This window comes from Podarcis tiliguerta (genome assembly GCF_965153285.1).
Source record: "Podarcis tiliguerta genome assembly, chromosome: 6".
Classification (NCBI taxonomy): domain Eukaryota; kingdom Metazoa; phylum Chordata; class Lepidosauria; order Squamata; family Lacertidae; genus Podarcis; species Podarcis tiliguerta.
In genome coordinates this window covers 27,645,084-27,658,866 of record NC_139539.1, presented here as the reverse complement: position 1 = coordinate 27,658,866, position 13,783 = coordinate 27,645,084, and the positions used below count along the sequence as shown (strand labels likewise).

At 43.1% G+C, this 13,783-nt stretch overlaps 1 protein-coding gene and 1 long non-coding RNA gene across 19 annotated transcripts in view; both read right to left on the bottom strand.

The window, feature by feature from the left end:
- Nucleotides 1–1,728: 1,728 nt before the first annotated feature.
- Nucleotides 1,729–13,783, bottom strand: part of DLGAP4 (DLG associated protein 4) — a 330,445-nt gene continuing 318,390 nt past the window's right edge. For 13 of the 18 annotated variants that reach the window (XM_083446808.1, XM_083446798.1, XM_083446809.1 and 10 more), the window contains 6 exons: nt 13,089–13,450; nt 9,652–9,743; nt 8,776–9,185; nt 7,657–7,748; nt 6,886–7,038; nt 1,729–5,962 (listed from right to left, as the gene is read on the bottom strand). In XM_083446808.1, coding sequence (XP_083302934.1) covers nt 5,744–5,962; nt 6,886–7,038; nt 7,657–7,748; nt 8,776–9,185; nt 9,652–9,743; nt 13,089–13,450 — 1,328 coding nt within the window. In that variant the 3' untranslated portion in view covers nt 1,729–5,743. The remainder of the gene's footprint in view (nt 5,963–6,885; nt 7,039–7,656; nt 7,749–8,775; nt 9,186–9,651; nt 9,744–13,088; nt 13,451–13,783) is intronic. The other 5 variants (XM_083446806.1, XM_083446804.1, XM_083446805.1 and 2 more) reach the window with 1 other exon arrangement.
- Nucleotides 10,109–13,082, bottom strand: LOC310680435. The gene is made up of 2 exons (XR_014512752.1): nt 10,525–13,082; nt 10,109–10,318 (listed from the first exon to the last, which is right to left on the bottom strand). It is a non-coding gene; the product is annotated as an uncharacterized lncRNA (long non-coding RNA).

Sequence of the window (13,783 nt, the reverse complement as noted above, 5' to 3'; positions counted from 1 at the left end):
GTGGGAAGAACAGGAGGACTCCTGTGCTCAGATCCTGCTTCCCAGTTTCCCACAGGCTTATGGCCACTGTGAGAACATTTGCAGATTACTTCTCTGGGTATAAAAACAAACCACCTGGTGGCAGGCTAAAGGCCTGTCAAAATGAAAAAGTGGTGGAAACCATCATGGTGGTATGCAAGCTGGACCTGCAAAGGCTGGCTATTTCATAGACCAAAGCAGAGGAGGTTAGTCACTGCCAGCCTTTAGGAGTAAGTTTCCTCCTCTGATGGTCTGAAGGGTGCTGGAGAGGGACCTGGGTGCAACCCCTGGACCCAGCTAAATTGGGTGAAATCTGGACCATTGACCCCAGTCTCTCATAAGAAGAGTTTTCCTAGACTCCTGGATTCACAGCCCAGTTAGACTGGACTGAGCAGCCACTTGATGTTGGAAGGCTGCCCTGGAAAAGGTACTTACCAGCACCGATTGTGGGAATGTGGTCTAGGTAAAGGTAAAGGTAAAGGGACCCCTGACCATTAGGTTCAGTCGTGGCCAACTTGGGTTGCAGCGCTCATCTTGCTTTTTTGGCCGAGGGAGCCAGCGTACAGCTTCCAAGTCATGTGGCCAGCATGACTAAGCCGCTTCTGGCGAACCAGAGCAGCGCATGGAAACGCCGTTTACCTTCCCACCGGAGTGGTACCTATTTATCTACTTGCACTCTGACGTGCTTTCGAACTGCTAGGTTGGCAGGAGAAGGGACCGAGCAACGGGAGCTCACCCCGTCGTGGGGATTCGAACCTGATCGGCAAGCCCTAGGCTCTGTGGTTTAACCCACAGCGCCACCCATGTCCCTCTGAGAATGTGGTCTAGTTTGTCTCAAAAAACCAAAGTGTTGGGAAACATTTGTTCTGTATTAGGCAGGAGATAAAAGTTCCCAAATCATGTCTGCAAAAATGATGATTAAAATAATTCTAGGTTCTCTCAAAGGCAAACTTGGATGGGTGTTTTTTTCAGGCTGGGGGAAATCTATGCAAAATCATGCACATTCAAGAGGATCTATTTTCACTGTATTGTATCTTAACTCCTTGGTAAAAACAAAGCATCTGTATGTGTGTGTGTTCTCCCTGTCCTTTGGGGAGAGGTGATTCGGGGAAAGGGGGAGAGAAGAAACCGGAGATGATTCCTAACACTCTAAACAAGCCCATGGGCTGGTAAGGTTGGCAACCCTTATTCCAGAAGCATGCTGGAAAAAGCCTGCATCAAAAATTAATCTGAGCATCCTCATTCCACACATCAGACAATAGTTAATCGTAGGTGGCCAATATGAACTTTTGCAGAAATCAAAACATAATTCTGCTCTGCAATCTCAGGACTATCACTCAGGGTCTCCCATTACTTCCTATTCCTCTTACATTTGATCTTAAAGATCACCGCTCTTTGAAGAAGAGCAACAAGCTAAGTCGCCATCCTTTGTGAACTAAGCAGCTCTTCTGAGAGTGTTCTGAGACAGTTGGAAATGCTACATTCAGCCAATAAAATGATCTCAAAGTCAGAGTAGGGAAAAAGATATAATTACATTTGAGAAGATTGCAGCAGCACTTCTTACCTGGCTTCCTGTGTTTCAAGTGGGTAATAAGCAGAACCAAACTGAGTTTACACTCTGGTATTACAATATCCATAGGAAAAAAGGAGAAAAAGAACACCCAGCTGTGTTAGATTACCATGCAAGTCAATAAACATGAGTTTATAAAATGCTCTGACCAAGGTTATTTTTATTTTTATTTTATTATTAATGATTGATTTGGTCATGCCCTCACGGGTGACAAAAAACATTCCCTAATCTAACTAAAACCCTTGGTTGTTTTAGAAACATGATTTCCCCACCCCCACTTTACTTGTTGTATCTGGTTGCCTGCTCTAGAATGGAGTTCAGAGAGTAAAGATCACAAACTGCAAGAGACTGAGGCGTAAGGGCACAAAAGAGGCACCTTTCTTTGTTTTACTGTCGTTTACAATGGCAGCAAGGTTCCCATTACAAGACGTTGGGCCGCTGGGTCTAGATACAATGTTTTTTGTTTAAAAAATATTGCCACAAAGTTAGCCACTAAGGGGCTAATCAATTCTTTCTTCCTGTTTCCGCCCCCCCCCCCCCCGGCTATAAAACTAAGGGAAGCAGGTGAAATCACTTTGGGGTGGGGGGAGGGTCACCTTTTTTGCTTTCATAGTTGGAAAAACAAAATCATGTTATCGATCAAAGCACTATGGACATTGGTTTTTACATCCTCAGAATTATTGGATAATCAGAACTATAAAAGCATTTTTGGAGCAGTTTCACCAAACACGGGCATCTCAGTGATGGTTCTTTTTGGGTTGTTTCTTGGGGGGAAAACTCCCCACTGACCCATAATCTTTCTCCAGAACTATTGCTACAAGGGATGAGTATGTCACAACAATCTTCCTAGCCTTGTTACTGGGACCAAACCTGTTCCTTTCTTTGCATGGTGCGGGAAGAGAAGACTGGACCAATATAAGGAAAGCTGAATCAAATGAATTTTGCAATCTACTTAACAGGCCTCACCTGATTGAGGGCAGGCACTGGCTGCATCTTCATTACACCCATGCAGTAGTCTTAAAAGCTCCATTTAACCAAGCTGCTAACTTTCATGGCGCACAGAGGCACAAATAAAATTTAACAGGTTTGGAAGTTTGTGTTCCAGAAGCAAGGTTGCTGTTTTTCTCCCTCTCCCACCTACTGGGCCCCCTGCTTTCTGTCCCCTGCAGATACTGTAGAGATCTGGGTGTCTGGAAAGACAATTGTTTCATCCCTGGATGCAAAGGTTTCTGTCACGAAGAGGGTAGTATTAATGAACTACCAAACGTAGGTCATTGGCTACCTTGTCACTCTATTAGGTAAAACTAATTTGTACATAAAGCACTTTCCTCAGACTGGGTGAAGAAGTCTCCTGCAGAGGTGGGAGGTCTATCAAAGCAAAGGACAATTGATCCAGCCACTGCAATAATTTTTATGCTTCTATGTCATTTCATGCAAGTGATATCCATCTTTCGGTGCTGTCTTGCAGCTCAAGAAGCAGTGACTACTAATTACACTACTTAAAAAAAAAAACACAGAAGAAAGAATGCTCAGAGCTATAAAATGAGGTGAAGGTTTATTGAAATCCAGTCACTTGTAAAACCAGCCAACTGCTTTTGCTTTGATTTCACCCCACCAACTAGATGAAAGCCCACACCTATTTCCTACCTATGGTTAGCAAAGCTGAAGACCTCCGGAGAGATCTCTGTTCATGACTCAAGCTTCCTTCACAGTGTCTTTTGAATCCAGTACCACTTCTATTCTTATTGCGACAGACTGAAGCCACTTCACACACCTTTTTTAGGTGTACACATAAAACACTTTTTGAATACACCTAAGATATAAAAAGGACAAATGTGGTAAATACATGGGTTGTGTGGGTAGACATGCCAGAGAACAGGGAATCAGTCGTGTTCTCTTCTATGTATACATGTGGGGGGAAACATTTGTTTGCTGCTACATAATTAGAAGCAGCAGCACTGAGGCAGGGGAAGTGAAAGGTCGTTTAGGCTGCCGTCCATAAAAACCAATTAAGGTGGATGTACATAGATTTAACGTTTAATCCCATTGACTTCAAGCGGGAATCTCCAAGCTAAAAGACACTCACCAGCAACTGAGTCCATCAAGCAATTACCTGCCTAATTCCCAAGATTGCTGCCTTTGGAAACGTGAGTAAAACAAGTAGCATTCAACACATTTCAAATTTTAATACAAAGAACTGTGAAAGTCAGCCATTTGTTTCAAAAGTCAGTCAAGGACTGTCTACCATTGTTATAAAGACATTTGAGGTAGGGGAAGGGAAAAGAGGGGAATAAATCAAGCTTGATTTGAAGCCACGGTCTATATGGCCAAGCTTCCACAGGTTACAAAAATGCACATTATGTGGGCAGCTGGAGAAATCTGTAACACTCTCTATGCATAGACACTGTACACAGCATTCACTGACATGATTTAAGTTGTAGCGTTTTATCATCACCTCCTTAAATTACTAATGCACCAGAATAAAATTCCTTTGGAGTTTTGACCACCTGAACAACTTCTATCATCTTCCACAATGGTAGTGCACAGCTTTCAGACAAATGCACACTTTTTTGTGGGGGGGGGGGGAGGAGGAGGGGGCACAAGGTGGTGGGCAGAGGAGAAAGTTGGAATTGGCTATTTGACTCCTGGCTCCACAAAATGAGGCCAAAATGGGAGAGGAGAAAGAGAGGAGGGTCAAACTGAAGGTTGATGACAGCATCCCCAAATAAGATGGGACACAGAGGGGTGGGATGGGCAAGAGGAACCTGAAAATATGCAGGGTATATATTTCTGCACACACTTTTACACACATCTAGCTATAGTACATGTAAAAATATATGCTATACATACACCCACCCTCACCGAGGTGCTTTTTAAAGACACCCTCTGAATGCGTGCATGTGTGAATGGGTACGCATGTGTGTGCGTGTGTGTGTGTACGAGTTAAATATACAGATCCTACTAAGTGTATATGTGCATATGTACACATACATACAGGTGGGCAGGCAAACTGCCAAGTCTCCATCAGCTACCTCCTCTTTGATATTCTGTACAAAAGCCATTGTCCTCCACTGGAGAATATTACACACCCCTTTGATACAAATCCCTCCCCTTGTGTAGCAGCTGCTTTCTTATACACAGATCTTTGCACACACAAAAAAACACACATAAAAATTGCAGGGGAGGGATAGTAGGAAAGAGAACAGAAGAATGTGGGGGGGAATCTATGAATCCATGCTGTATTTCTGACTGAGCACCCTGTGCGGGAAATCTTTCTGTTGCAGCACCATTCAAGGGAGTGTGCACAGGCCACAACAACTATCTTATTGCACTTGTTTTACTTCCAGGCTGTGTTAACATCCCACTCCATTTACATCCCACAGATCTCACCCTCGCTTTACATAATTAAATCAAAGCCCCACTGCCACCCACCCCACCCCGGGCCACCTACTCCCAAACCCACCTCTAAGGGAAAACAATACATAATAAAATCAAAAGGCTGCTCGCTAGCAGAGTGCAACAACAGCACACACTGAACAGGGTGTTTTCTTCTGGAGCTCTGTGGAAGATTTTACTTCTAACACAGTAAACGACACCATGCAGAAAAAGGATGACAAAGAAAGGGGAGCTAAGAACTATAGAACAGGAGAAAAACTAGGAGCAGAACGAGAGCAGAGAGGGGGAAAAGAAAGACTTTGTGGAGGGGAAGACAGAAAGAATACAGTGAGGAGAAAAAAGCGCAGCATGGCAAGTGCCCAAGGCTTTGTTTCAATTTTTGTCCATTTCATGTAAACAAGCTAATAATTCTCCTTAGATAGAACAAGTAAAAAGGTTGCAGTTCCAAGTCTGAAGGGCTGTGTTTCCAAGAGTCTGTTCCACCACACCACAGCCAGTGTGAAACAGGGTGGGATAGAGAGAGAAAAACCCAAACCACAGAACCAGGAAGGGATTCTCCTTCAAAATTTTCATTACTTAAAGCTGGAGAGGGGAAAAAAAGAAGAAGAGAGAGACAGACAGAGAGATAGCCAAATTGGGAGCCCTTTGTACGATTGGCTCTGTGTCTCTAGACCAAATAAATCGCACTAAATTTAGTGAACCTTATTTTTCCTTTTTAATGGCATGAAAAAGAGTGTGTTTTCTTCCTCTTCCCCTTGCTCAAAGACGGGTCTGTGCCTCGGGAACGTAGATTTCAATGCTGTCCGCGCTCTCGGTGGCAGAGTTCTGCCGGACTGAGGCAGCGCGCTTGGCTGCCATGAGGCGCTTGCGGGCTTCCTGGCGCTGTTTATCCACCGAGTCAGAGGCCTTGTCCCGGTTCAGCTGGGATTTAGGTTTGGCTGGCTTCTTTGGCACAGGAGGGGGCGGCTTCTTCTCTTCCTTCAGGAAAAAAGAACAGCAAAACGTTAAAAGGAACTGCAGGCAGATCTGTTCTCTTCCTCAACAGTTTTGTCTGCAATCAAAGTTCTGCGCCAAAAATTTAGGCTGTTATTCAGCACATAGGCTTTGGGTTTTTTTGTTTTTTTTAAAAGGTGGCAAGTAATGTGAACGCATTCAGTATTGGTATTCACAAAGTATTCACTGGAATTCACAAAGTAAGGTTCCCTTGACTCACAACTGTGAGAAAATACAGTTGGGGCTTAAATAGACTATTTGCAGTAAAGTAGCATCAATTTACATCATTCACTAGTGCTACAATTATGCCTTGTGCACCCTATAGGAGCACAGGTCAGAACTGAGATGGGAAACATGGGGAGGGAGATTTGGACAGGAGGATCTGACTTTTAATCTAGCATTTTTACACCAATTTTCTTATACTATTTCAGAATGGTCTAAACACTTTCTACTATTTTTTCCCCTTGTCAGGGGGAAAACACAGACTCCTGCAGTCTGTGTTTTTAACAGCAAACAGGGAATATATCAAAACTTTCTACAACCACCTCTAAATTTTGCAAGATGCCTGAGGACCCCAATATACGCAACATTATTATTTTTTGTATTTGGTCTCTTTTCTTCTAAACTGCCTTGGAAGCATGTGCAATATGTGAGTGTGTGTGTGTGAATTTTGAAAATCAAATAATAAATAAAACAAAAACTGATCAGGCACATTTACTGGAAGCAAATCCCATTGGTTAGAGCAGCAGGTTTAACTTCCATGAAACCTCTTAGGATTATGCTGTAAATTAAGCTACCTAGCACAGACCAGAGACATTACATTGCCAAGCCACTTTTCTTTTCTTTTCAAATGCTCCACCTGAACTTGTGCTGCTAAGCACCGTTTCTTTATAATGCTCCATGCTCACCTTCTTCTCCGGTGGCTCCGTTAACTGCCAGCCATTAGCCTTTAGGTGGTACAGCTCATCAAATTTCATGCTGATGTCTTCGATGGACAATTGTAAGAGATCCCAAAAACCAGCAAGGTCTTGTGCTGTGGGCCTGGGATTGGAATTGGGGTTCTGACAGAAAGAGAATGTGAATGAAAAACCACAGCATTGTAACTTCTACTGTACACTTACACAGCAATTCAGAGTTAATGTTGAAGCTGAGACTTGAAGGTCGTTTTTAAGTTCACGTGGAAACGTCTGAATCTCCTGGCTGCATTCAACATAGCACTAAAGCCGGAAACTTATCTTCTCTCTCCCCCCGCTGCACTGCAACATTGGAAACTCTTAATTGCCTGCTACAGATCCATATACTTTTCAAGTACAATTTAACATAATTTGTTTCTCCTGGTTTACTTGGTCAAATCTGTGGCTGCCTCAATCACAGCAATGTCCTCACATATCCTCCTTGATCTACATTACCATATGGTTTTAAGGTTTTTGTTTTTTTTAAAATCCCATTTAACACTATGGTTGTATGTGGATTGGTACTGGGGAAGAGACAACTCATCCAGGGGTCTCTCTGGGATGGGAACATGGCTGAGTTAAAAAACTGCACTGAGGTACTTGGCAGAAGAGTGCTGTAGGCACACTGCCACATTTTTTACTTCCTAGGCAAAAGCCTGATAAGTGACCAAATAGTCCTCCCGCTTAGACACAGTTCATAGCAATTACAGAGATTTCCACACTCACCAAGTTTTGGTCACAGAGGCCACGGAATTGCTGGAACTTCTGTGACATTAGTAATTGTGCACTGCCCACTGCACTGAGGACTTTGCCTAAGACTGAATTAGAAAGGTATATTTTAGAAGAGGAAGTGCTTTGAAAAACAGAACATATAAGGATATTTGAGGTGAGAGTGGCTCCCTTTGTCCTTCAGATTTATCTTCCTTTCCCTTCAGTAACCAAAGTGTTTTTCATTCGGAGCCATTAATGACAAGCCATTAGAAATGACTCATGGCTCCTTTGTGAGGGCATGTTTTGTTAGCCCTTGTTCTACTGCCAACAGCAATACCCTGTACAGCAGCCACCATCAGGAATGGCAGACAGCCATACTGCTGCCAGTTTCTTTGTTTGTAATACAGTGCTAGTGAAGTCTAGCAGGGATAGCGAGAAGCCTTATTTAATATTCTCCCAAAGGCCCCTCCATAGCATTTGAGGACACAACGCCATCAAAGAGCCCAAGATCTCTGAGCGCAATTTACCCTCATCACAGATTTGTGAGCAACAGCTTTCTATTTGCTAGTCTATCTCCACCCAACACTGACTTCATTTCAGTTTTACCAGGTGCAGTGTTTTAGTTGTTTTTTTTAAGTCACACATAAAAACGTGGAGTTTTTGAATACATCCCTGATGTGTTCCAAAAAAATGACGCTGAAGTCCTCTGTCTACCCACTCTGCAGCCACATTTAAAGGTCTCAAGAGAGCACTCTCATTCAGGCTCCATTTACACTTTAATTTCCTCAGACTATGGAATGGAGTGACATAGCTAAACGTGATCTCAAGGAAAATTAGATAGCAGATTCTCTCCATAGTAGCACTGAAAACAATGAATTTGGAAAACACATCTGAAGAAACTACGGATTGCTGCTACTGCCCCTACAATATTGAAGAAAAAAATAATTTGAACAAGGCTCTCCACTTCCTTTCTCTACAAGATCCCCAGTAAAAAAATACAAAGTGTTCCTTTCAGTAAGTTGCTATTTGGGCCCAGCCTCACACTCATTCATGAACACTGTGCCAGGAAAAGATTTCATCATTTCAGACTGAAATCTCCTTTACCACCAGAGTCAGTTTATTATCCATACCAACCTTCTTCAGAGAGATTATTCTCTTTGGTCTCTTGGTCCATCTGACGACACCATCCTTCTAACCTTTCAGTCTCCGCCTGCAGCAGCTTCTGAAACCAATACCCGTCCCTTCGGCAAGCTCCCGGCTGTGTTGGTTCTGATGGAGTGTTGGTGGATGTTTCAAGCCAGGGGTCCGGAGGAGGAAGAGAGGAAGGCTCTAGGGCTGGGTCATTGCTATCTCCATAGGAGAGGTTTCTCTTGATCTGGGAGGGCATGGCTGTTTGCCTCGTACTGGCATCAAGGCTGTTGGAGTTGTTGCATGGGGGGCAATCAGCAAGGCTTCTCTCAGGTGATTTACAGGTAGAGTTGTTCGGTTCTTGTGAATCAGAATCTGTATCCTGCTTGGCTGACATGCTGTGAGAGTGGCTGTTGCTACAAAGAGAAGGAGGGAAAGAGAGAGAATCAGAGGAAGCAGCCCTTGAGGAGGGCCGATTCGTTACTTGGCACACAGACACAACGATCTGCATCTGTTCGGGGCACCTGCAGCTGAGCTGCGTTTCCTTGCCCCGTTCCTCTCTGCACACAGACACACACGCACACATGCAGACAGACAAAATTATAAGGTTGCCTGCTCACTGCAATAGGCCATCCAAACAAAAAGACTGGCACACATCTATAATTACATTTCCAGTTCTATTTTTATTTTATTTTTTTATTCCAGGTTTCCAATGATTCACCTACATTACTAAGCCAACATGCTACTACTGGGAGAGGTTCTGCAACCCATCAATGCTCAGTGATTTGAGGCAGGAAAAAAGAAAGAGGGAACTAAACTATAAAATGGGAAACTGCAGCTGGACGAGGTTTTTTTTCAAAAAAGCCTGCGTCTTCCACTTACCGCCACTCGTCCTCTACCTGTACCCCGATGGACTGGAATTTGGTGGCTGATGGAGGGGGCTCCTCTTTTGCCACTGGCTGAAGGCAGTCAACCTTATTAACAAAAAGATACAAACAAAAAAAACAAAAACACAAAAACTTGCTGCTAGAATTCACATTTGAAGGAAGGAGGCATGCACGCACACAAACACACACACATGCACTGGTCATGCAGACACCACACATCAAAAGGCAGCACATTTTCTTTTCTTCCTTTTTAGCCATGGAGATGGGGAGAGAGGGAGGGAGGGAAACGAGGCTGCTGGCACCATAAACCAGGCCAATGCCATCCTATCTAAAGCTAATTTCAAGGCTGTTGCCATTTGCAGTAGATTTTTGTTTAGTCAGGGATTTTTAACTGGATAGTTTATGCATCTGTGATGTGAAATTTTAAACTGCTTTTATCTTTACCTTTGGAATATAAAATTCTTATACTTTCTAGGTGAGATGATCCTAGAGGGAACTTTAGAAGCACTGGGATGAGGCAAAACAGAACTCTGAATAGGAATATTGGCTTTATTACACAGTTATTTGTTTATTCATACCCTGCCTTCTTCCCTGATGGGACTCAAGGCAGCTTATGGATAAAAACAAGAACCACTATTGTTCTTGTATAGATGCCAGGTGAACTTGCTACAGTCATACCTCGGGTTGAAGTAGCTTTGGGGTGAGTATTTTCGGGTTGCACGCTGCAGCGACCCGGAGTGCGTTACTTCTGGGTTTCGCTGCTTGTGCATGCACAGACGGTCAAAATGATGTCACGCGCATGCGGGTTGTGTTCGCTTCAGGATGCAAACAGGGCTCCGGAACGGATCCCGTTCGCATCCAGAAGTACCACTGTATTAGGAAGAAGGCACAAAGATGCCATATTTATCCTATCCTTCTGCTGCATATTATTTAGACTGTTTTAAGTGGTTGGAGTATAAGTTGGTATAAGGAAAGGTTTTAATATTTTGATATTATACTTACAGCTGCTCTTAAAAGGACATTTTAAAGATGGCATTTCTCTGTAATTCCCCATCTATTCACCAAATATTTGGGAATGGGATGGGGAAAAACAAACAACCCAGAGGGAACACAAGTTATTGCTTGCATATGGAAGAATCAGTGTCAAGGTAGTACTCAGAACTGATGTAGACCTCAGCAATGCAACAATTTATAGCTCCATTTAAAGACTTTTGGTGAAGGCGAAGTGACTGCATCAAAGCTCCCAGCAGGCAAAGCAATGCAAATAAAGTGTGAAAAAGACAGTATAGCACAGACTGGTGTTATGCCTTGTAGGCGGAGATAACTTCCTAGCTTCAAAGATGCCAGCAGCTTTAGCCAATATTAATTTGCATAACCTTTGGCTATCTAAACCCAACACAGTTTCCCTTTAGTGCTTGTATTTGTGCCAGTGCACTTCTAGGAGCTCAAAACTGTATTCCCATGTGTACTGTAAATAGGCAGAGGGCAGGATAGAGAGGAAAGGAGAATTGGTACAGCATGTCTCAGAGGGATGTGACTGATGCAGGATAGAGGAAGTACACAGTTTCAAGCTTCCAACGTGAAATGTGAAGAAAAGGTGCAGGTAACTAATAATAATGGTGGAGTGTTTTACAGAGTGTGGGAAAGAAGCAGCTTTGCTAGTGCCCTGTTGTAAAGAGCTACACAAGTGCTTCTGCAGTTGTGATACAGCAATTGTACTATTACATAAGCTATTTAAATTATTCTTTAAAAAGCCAACTAAGTGTTAACATAAAATGGAGTGGGGACATAGGACAGTTCTATTATGTCACAGGCATTATCCAATGGGTGCCTGTGATACCAGTATCTTCACAATCATCATCTCAGTATCTTCACAACAGAAGCACTAACTTGTCGTTCTGCTGCTAGATTTGGCGAGATTTCATCGATTTGTGGAGTTGGAAGGGCCCCTGTGGATCATCTAGCCTAACCCTCTGCAATGCAGCAATATGCAGCTGTCCCGTACAGGGACTGAACCTGTGTTTTCATTCACTGTTGTTTCATACTTGCATTTTAATATTTGCTTTTTTATTTTAATACTATTGTTAACCTGCTCTTGAAGGCTCCTTTTAGGTGGATGAAGCAGGGTACAAATTATCTCATGAATAAACAACCCTGGAGGTAATGTGCCTGGATCCTTTGTAACAAGTGAATAACTGTATGCTTTCTCTGCTTTAAGAAGCATCTACTCTATGGAAAACAATATTTTAAAAAGAAGAATACTCTTTCCTCCTGTAATGAGACACGAACAAACTGTGTTTTCAGCCTCTGCTTATAACGTTTCCATTTATCCCGGACGTTTCTAGCATGTCGCTGGCCACTGTGTAATTCTGCCAGATCTGTTTTATTTGTATTTTTTGCTGTGTAAGATTTCGTATTTGTATCTTGTTGTACACTGCTATAGTTGGGGTTTTTTTAATGAAGCAGTTGATAAATATTCTGAATAAATAAATAAGTTGGGTAACCTAGAAATACTCATTGTTCGAAGACCAACACACAAAAGGGTTTGTGCAGTAAAGAACATGTATTTGTCGAAGTTAATCTGTTCCTGCTAACAACAATTGGATTTGCACTCAGGTACTTTCTTACTTGGGTGAGCACAAGTCTTTGGATCAGCATGGGAAGCAACTGCAAAGCTTCCAGTAAGGAAGGAATGCATAGCTGTTCTGGAAATCTGACAACAGAAGGCAGAACATTACTTATTTTTTAAATGTTCCCCAAAGTAGCTTTCTTTTCTGCATCATGTACAGCAGTGCATGCATTCCTGACCTTTAACAATGCCATTAGATTCCCTGTGAATTTACAGGAAATCCAGGAACCAAAGAATCATTATTTGACAGAAAGCCAATGAAACTGTATGTTTAAGTACTTAGTCTGCCACTTCCACAATATTTGAACTTGCATGTGTTTTTGCAGAATTCTGCAATCAGAACATTTGCCATGCAAAAGTCGAAATCTTACTGAATAACAGCCAAGGTTTACTACACTGTGTGTGGCATATAGGAAATTGATTTTTCTTAATAAGGTAAACTTCTCTTGATTTAGAACTGGGTTGATTTAATTGCACAATGCACATCTTAGGATAGGGCTGAACCCTGTGATTCTTTAGCATGTTTGCCCTGTAAACACCTCTCTCTTATGGGCTTCAACAAGTGGACTCGTGGTGCTACCAATACATGGGGGTTATCAAAGAAGAATTTTCCTACAGGCCTGTTCGCTATATATGCCTTAATTAATTTCTTCTCAAGTGCCCCTGGACTTTTATAAAGTCAAAGTTCAGCAGAGGCACACCAAGCGGGCACAGATGCCAGAGCAGTGAAACAAGGATGCACATGTAAAAATGGTTACATTAAGAACATCTTCTAGTGCTAATGAGAACAAACAATTCCATACTTGTATTCCTATAGATGACAGCTTCCTTTTGGGGATATTCTCCACCTTTGGCTCCTCACTTGTCAGGGTCCCCTTGTCGCTCTTCAAGGTTGCATTTTTCTGGGGTAACTCAGGAGGCTCCCTGGCCGGAGGCACAATGCTCCCTCTTGTCACGCTGGGTGGTCTGGTGCTGTCTAAGCTATCCGAGGAATTGCTCAGTCCCGACTGGCTGTTGACCTCGCTCTTGTGGTCCTGGTTGTCCAGGTAGTTGTCTTGTGCCGATTCGGTGCTGCTCTGCACGGTGACAGAGATGAACGGCTTGGAGGTGGTCCGAGGTGGGACTGGTGGCGGTGTCTTTTTATAGCCCACTAGGCATGCCGAACCTGCGACAGCGGCAGCGAGAAAGTGTGGAGGGAGAGAAGGGAAGCAGAAGATGGAAGAGAAAGCAGCAAAAACCCAGTGAGTTGAGAGGAAAGGCAAATTGGTCACAATGTTTAGAGAAGCTAACAAGCATAGATGCAGAATAGGTCAGCCTATGCACGGAGCAGCCCAAAGCACATTAAATAGCCAGCACTACCCTGCTGTGAAATTCAAGAGGAACACCATAACACAGACTGGAAGATAATGGAAAAAGTGAGGAAGAACCCTCCAAAAAGCTATAAAGCAAGCCACACTTGAAAGGGGCTACACAGTAGTGGGGTGGAAGCCTGCAATTT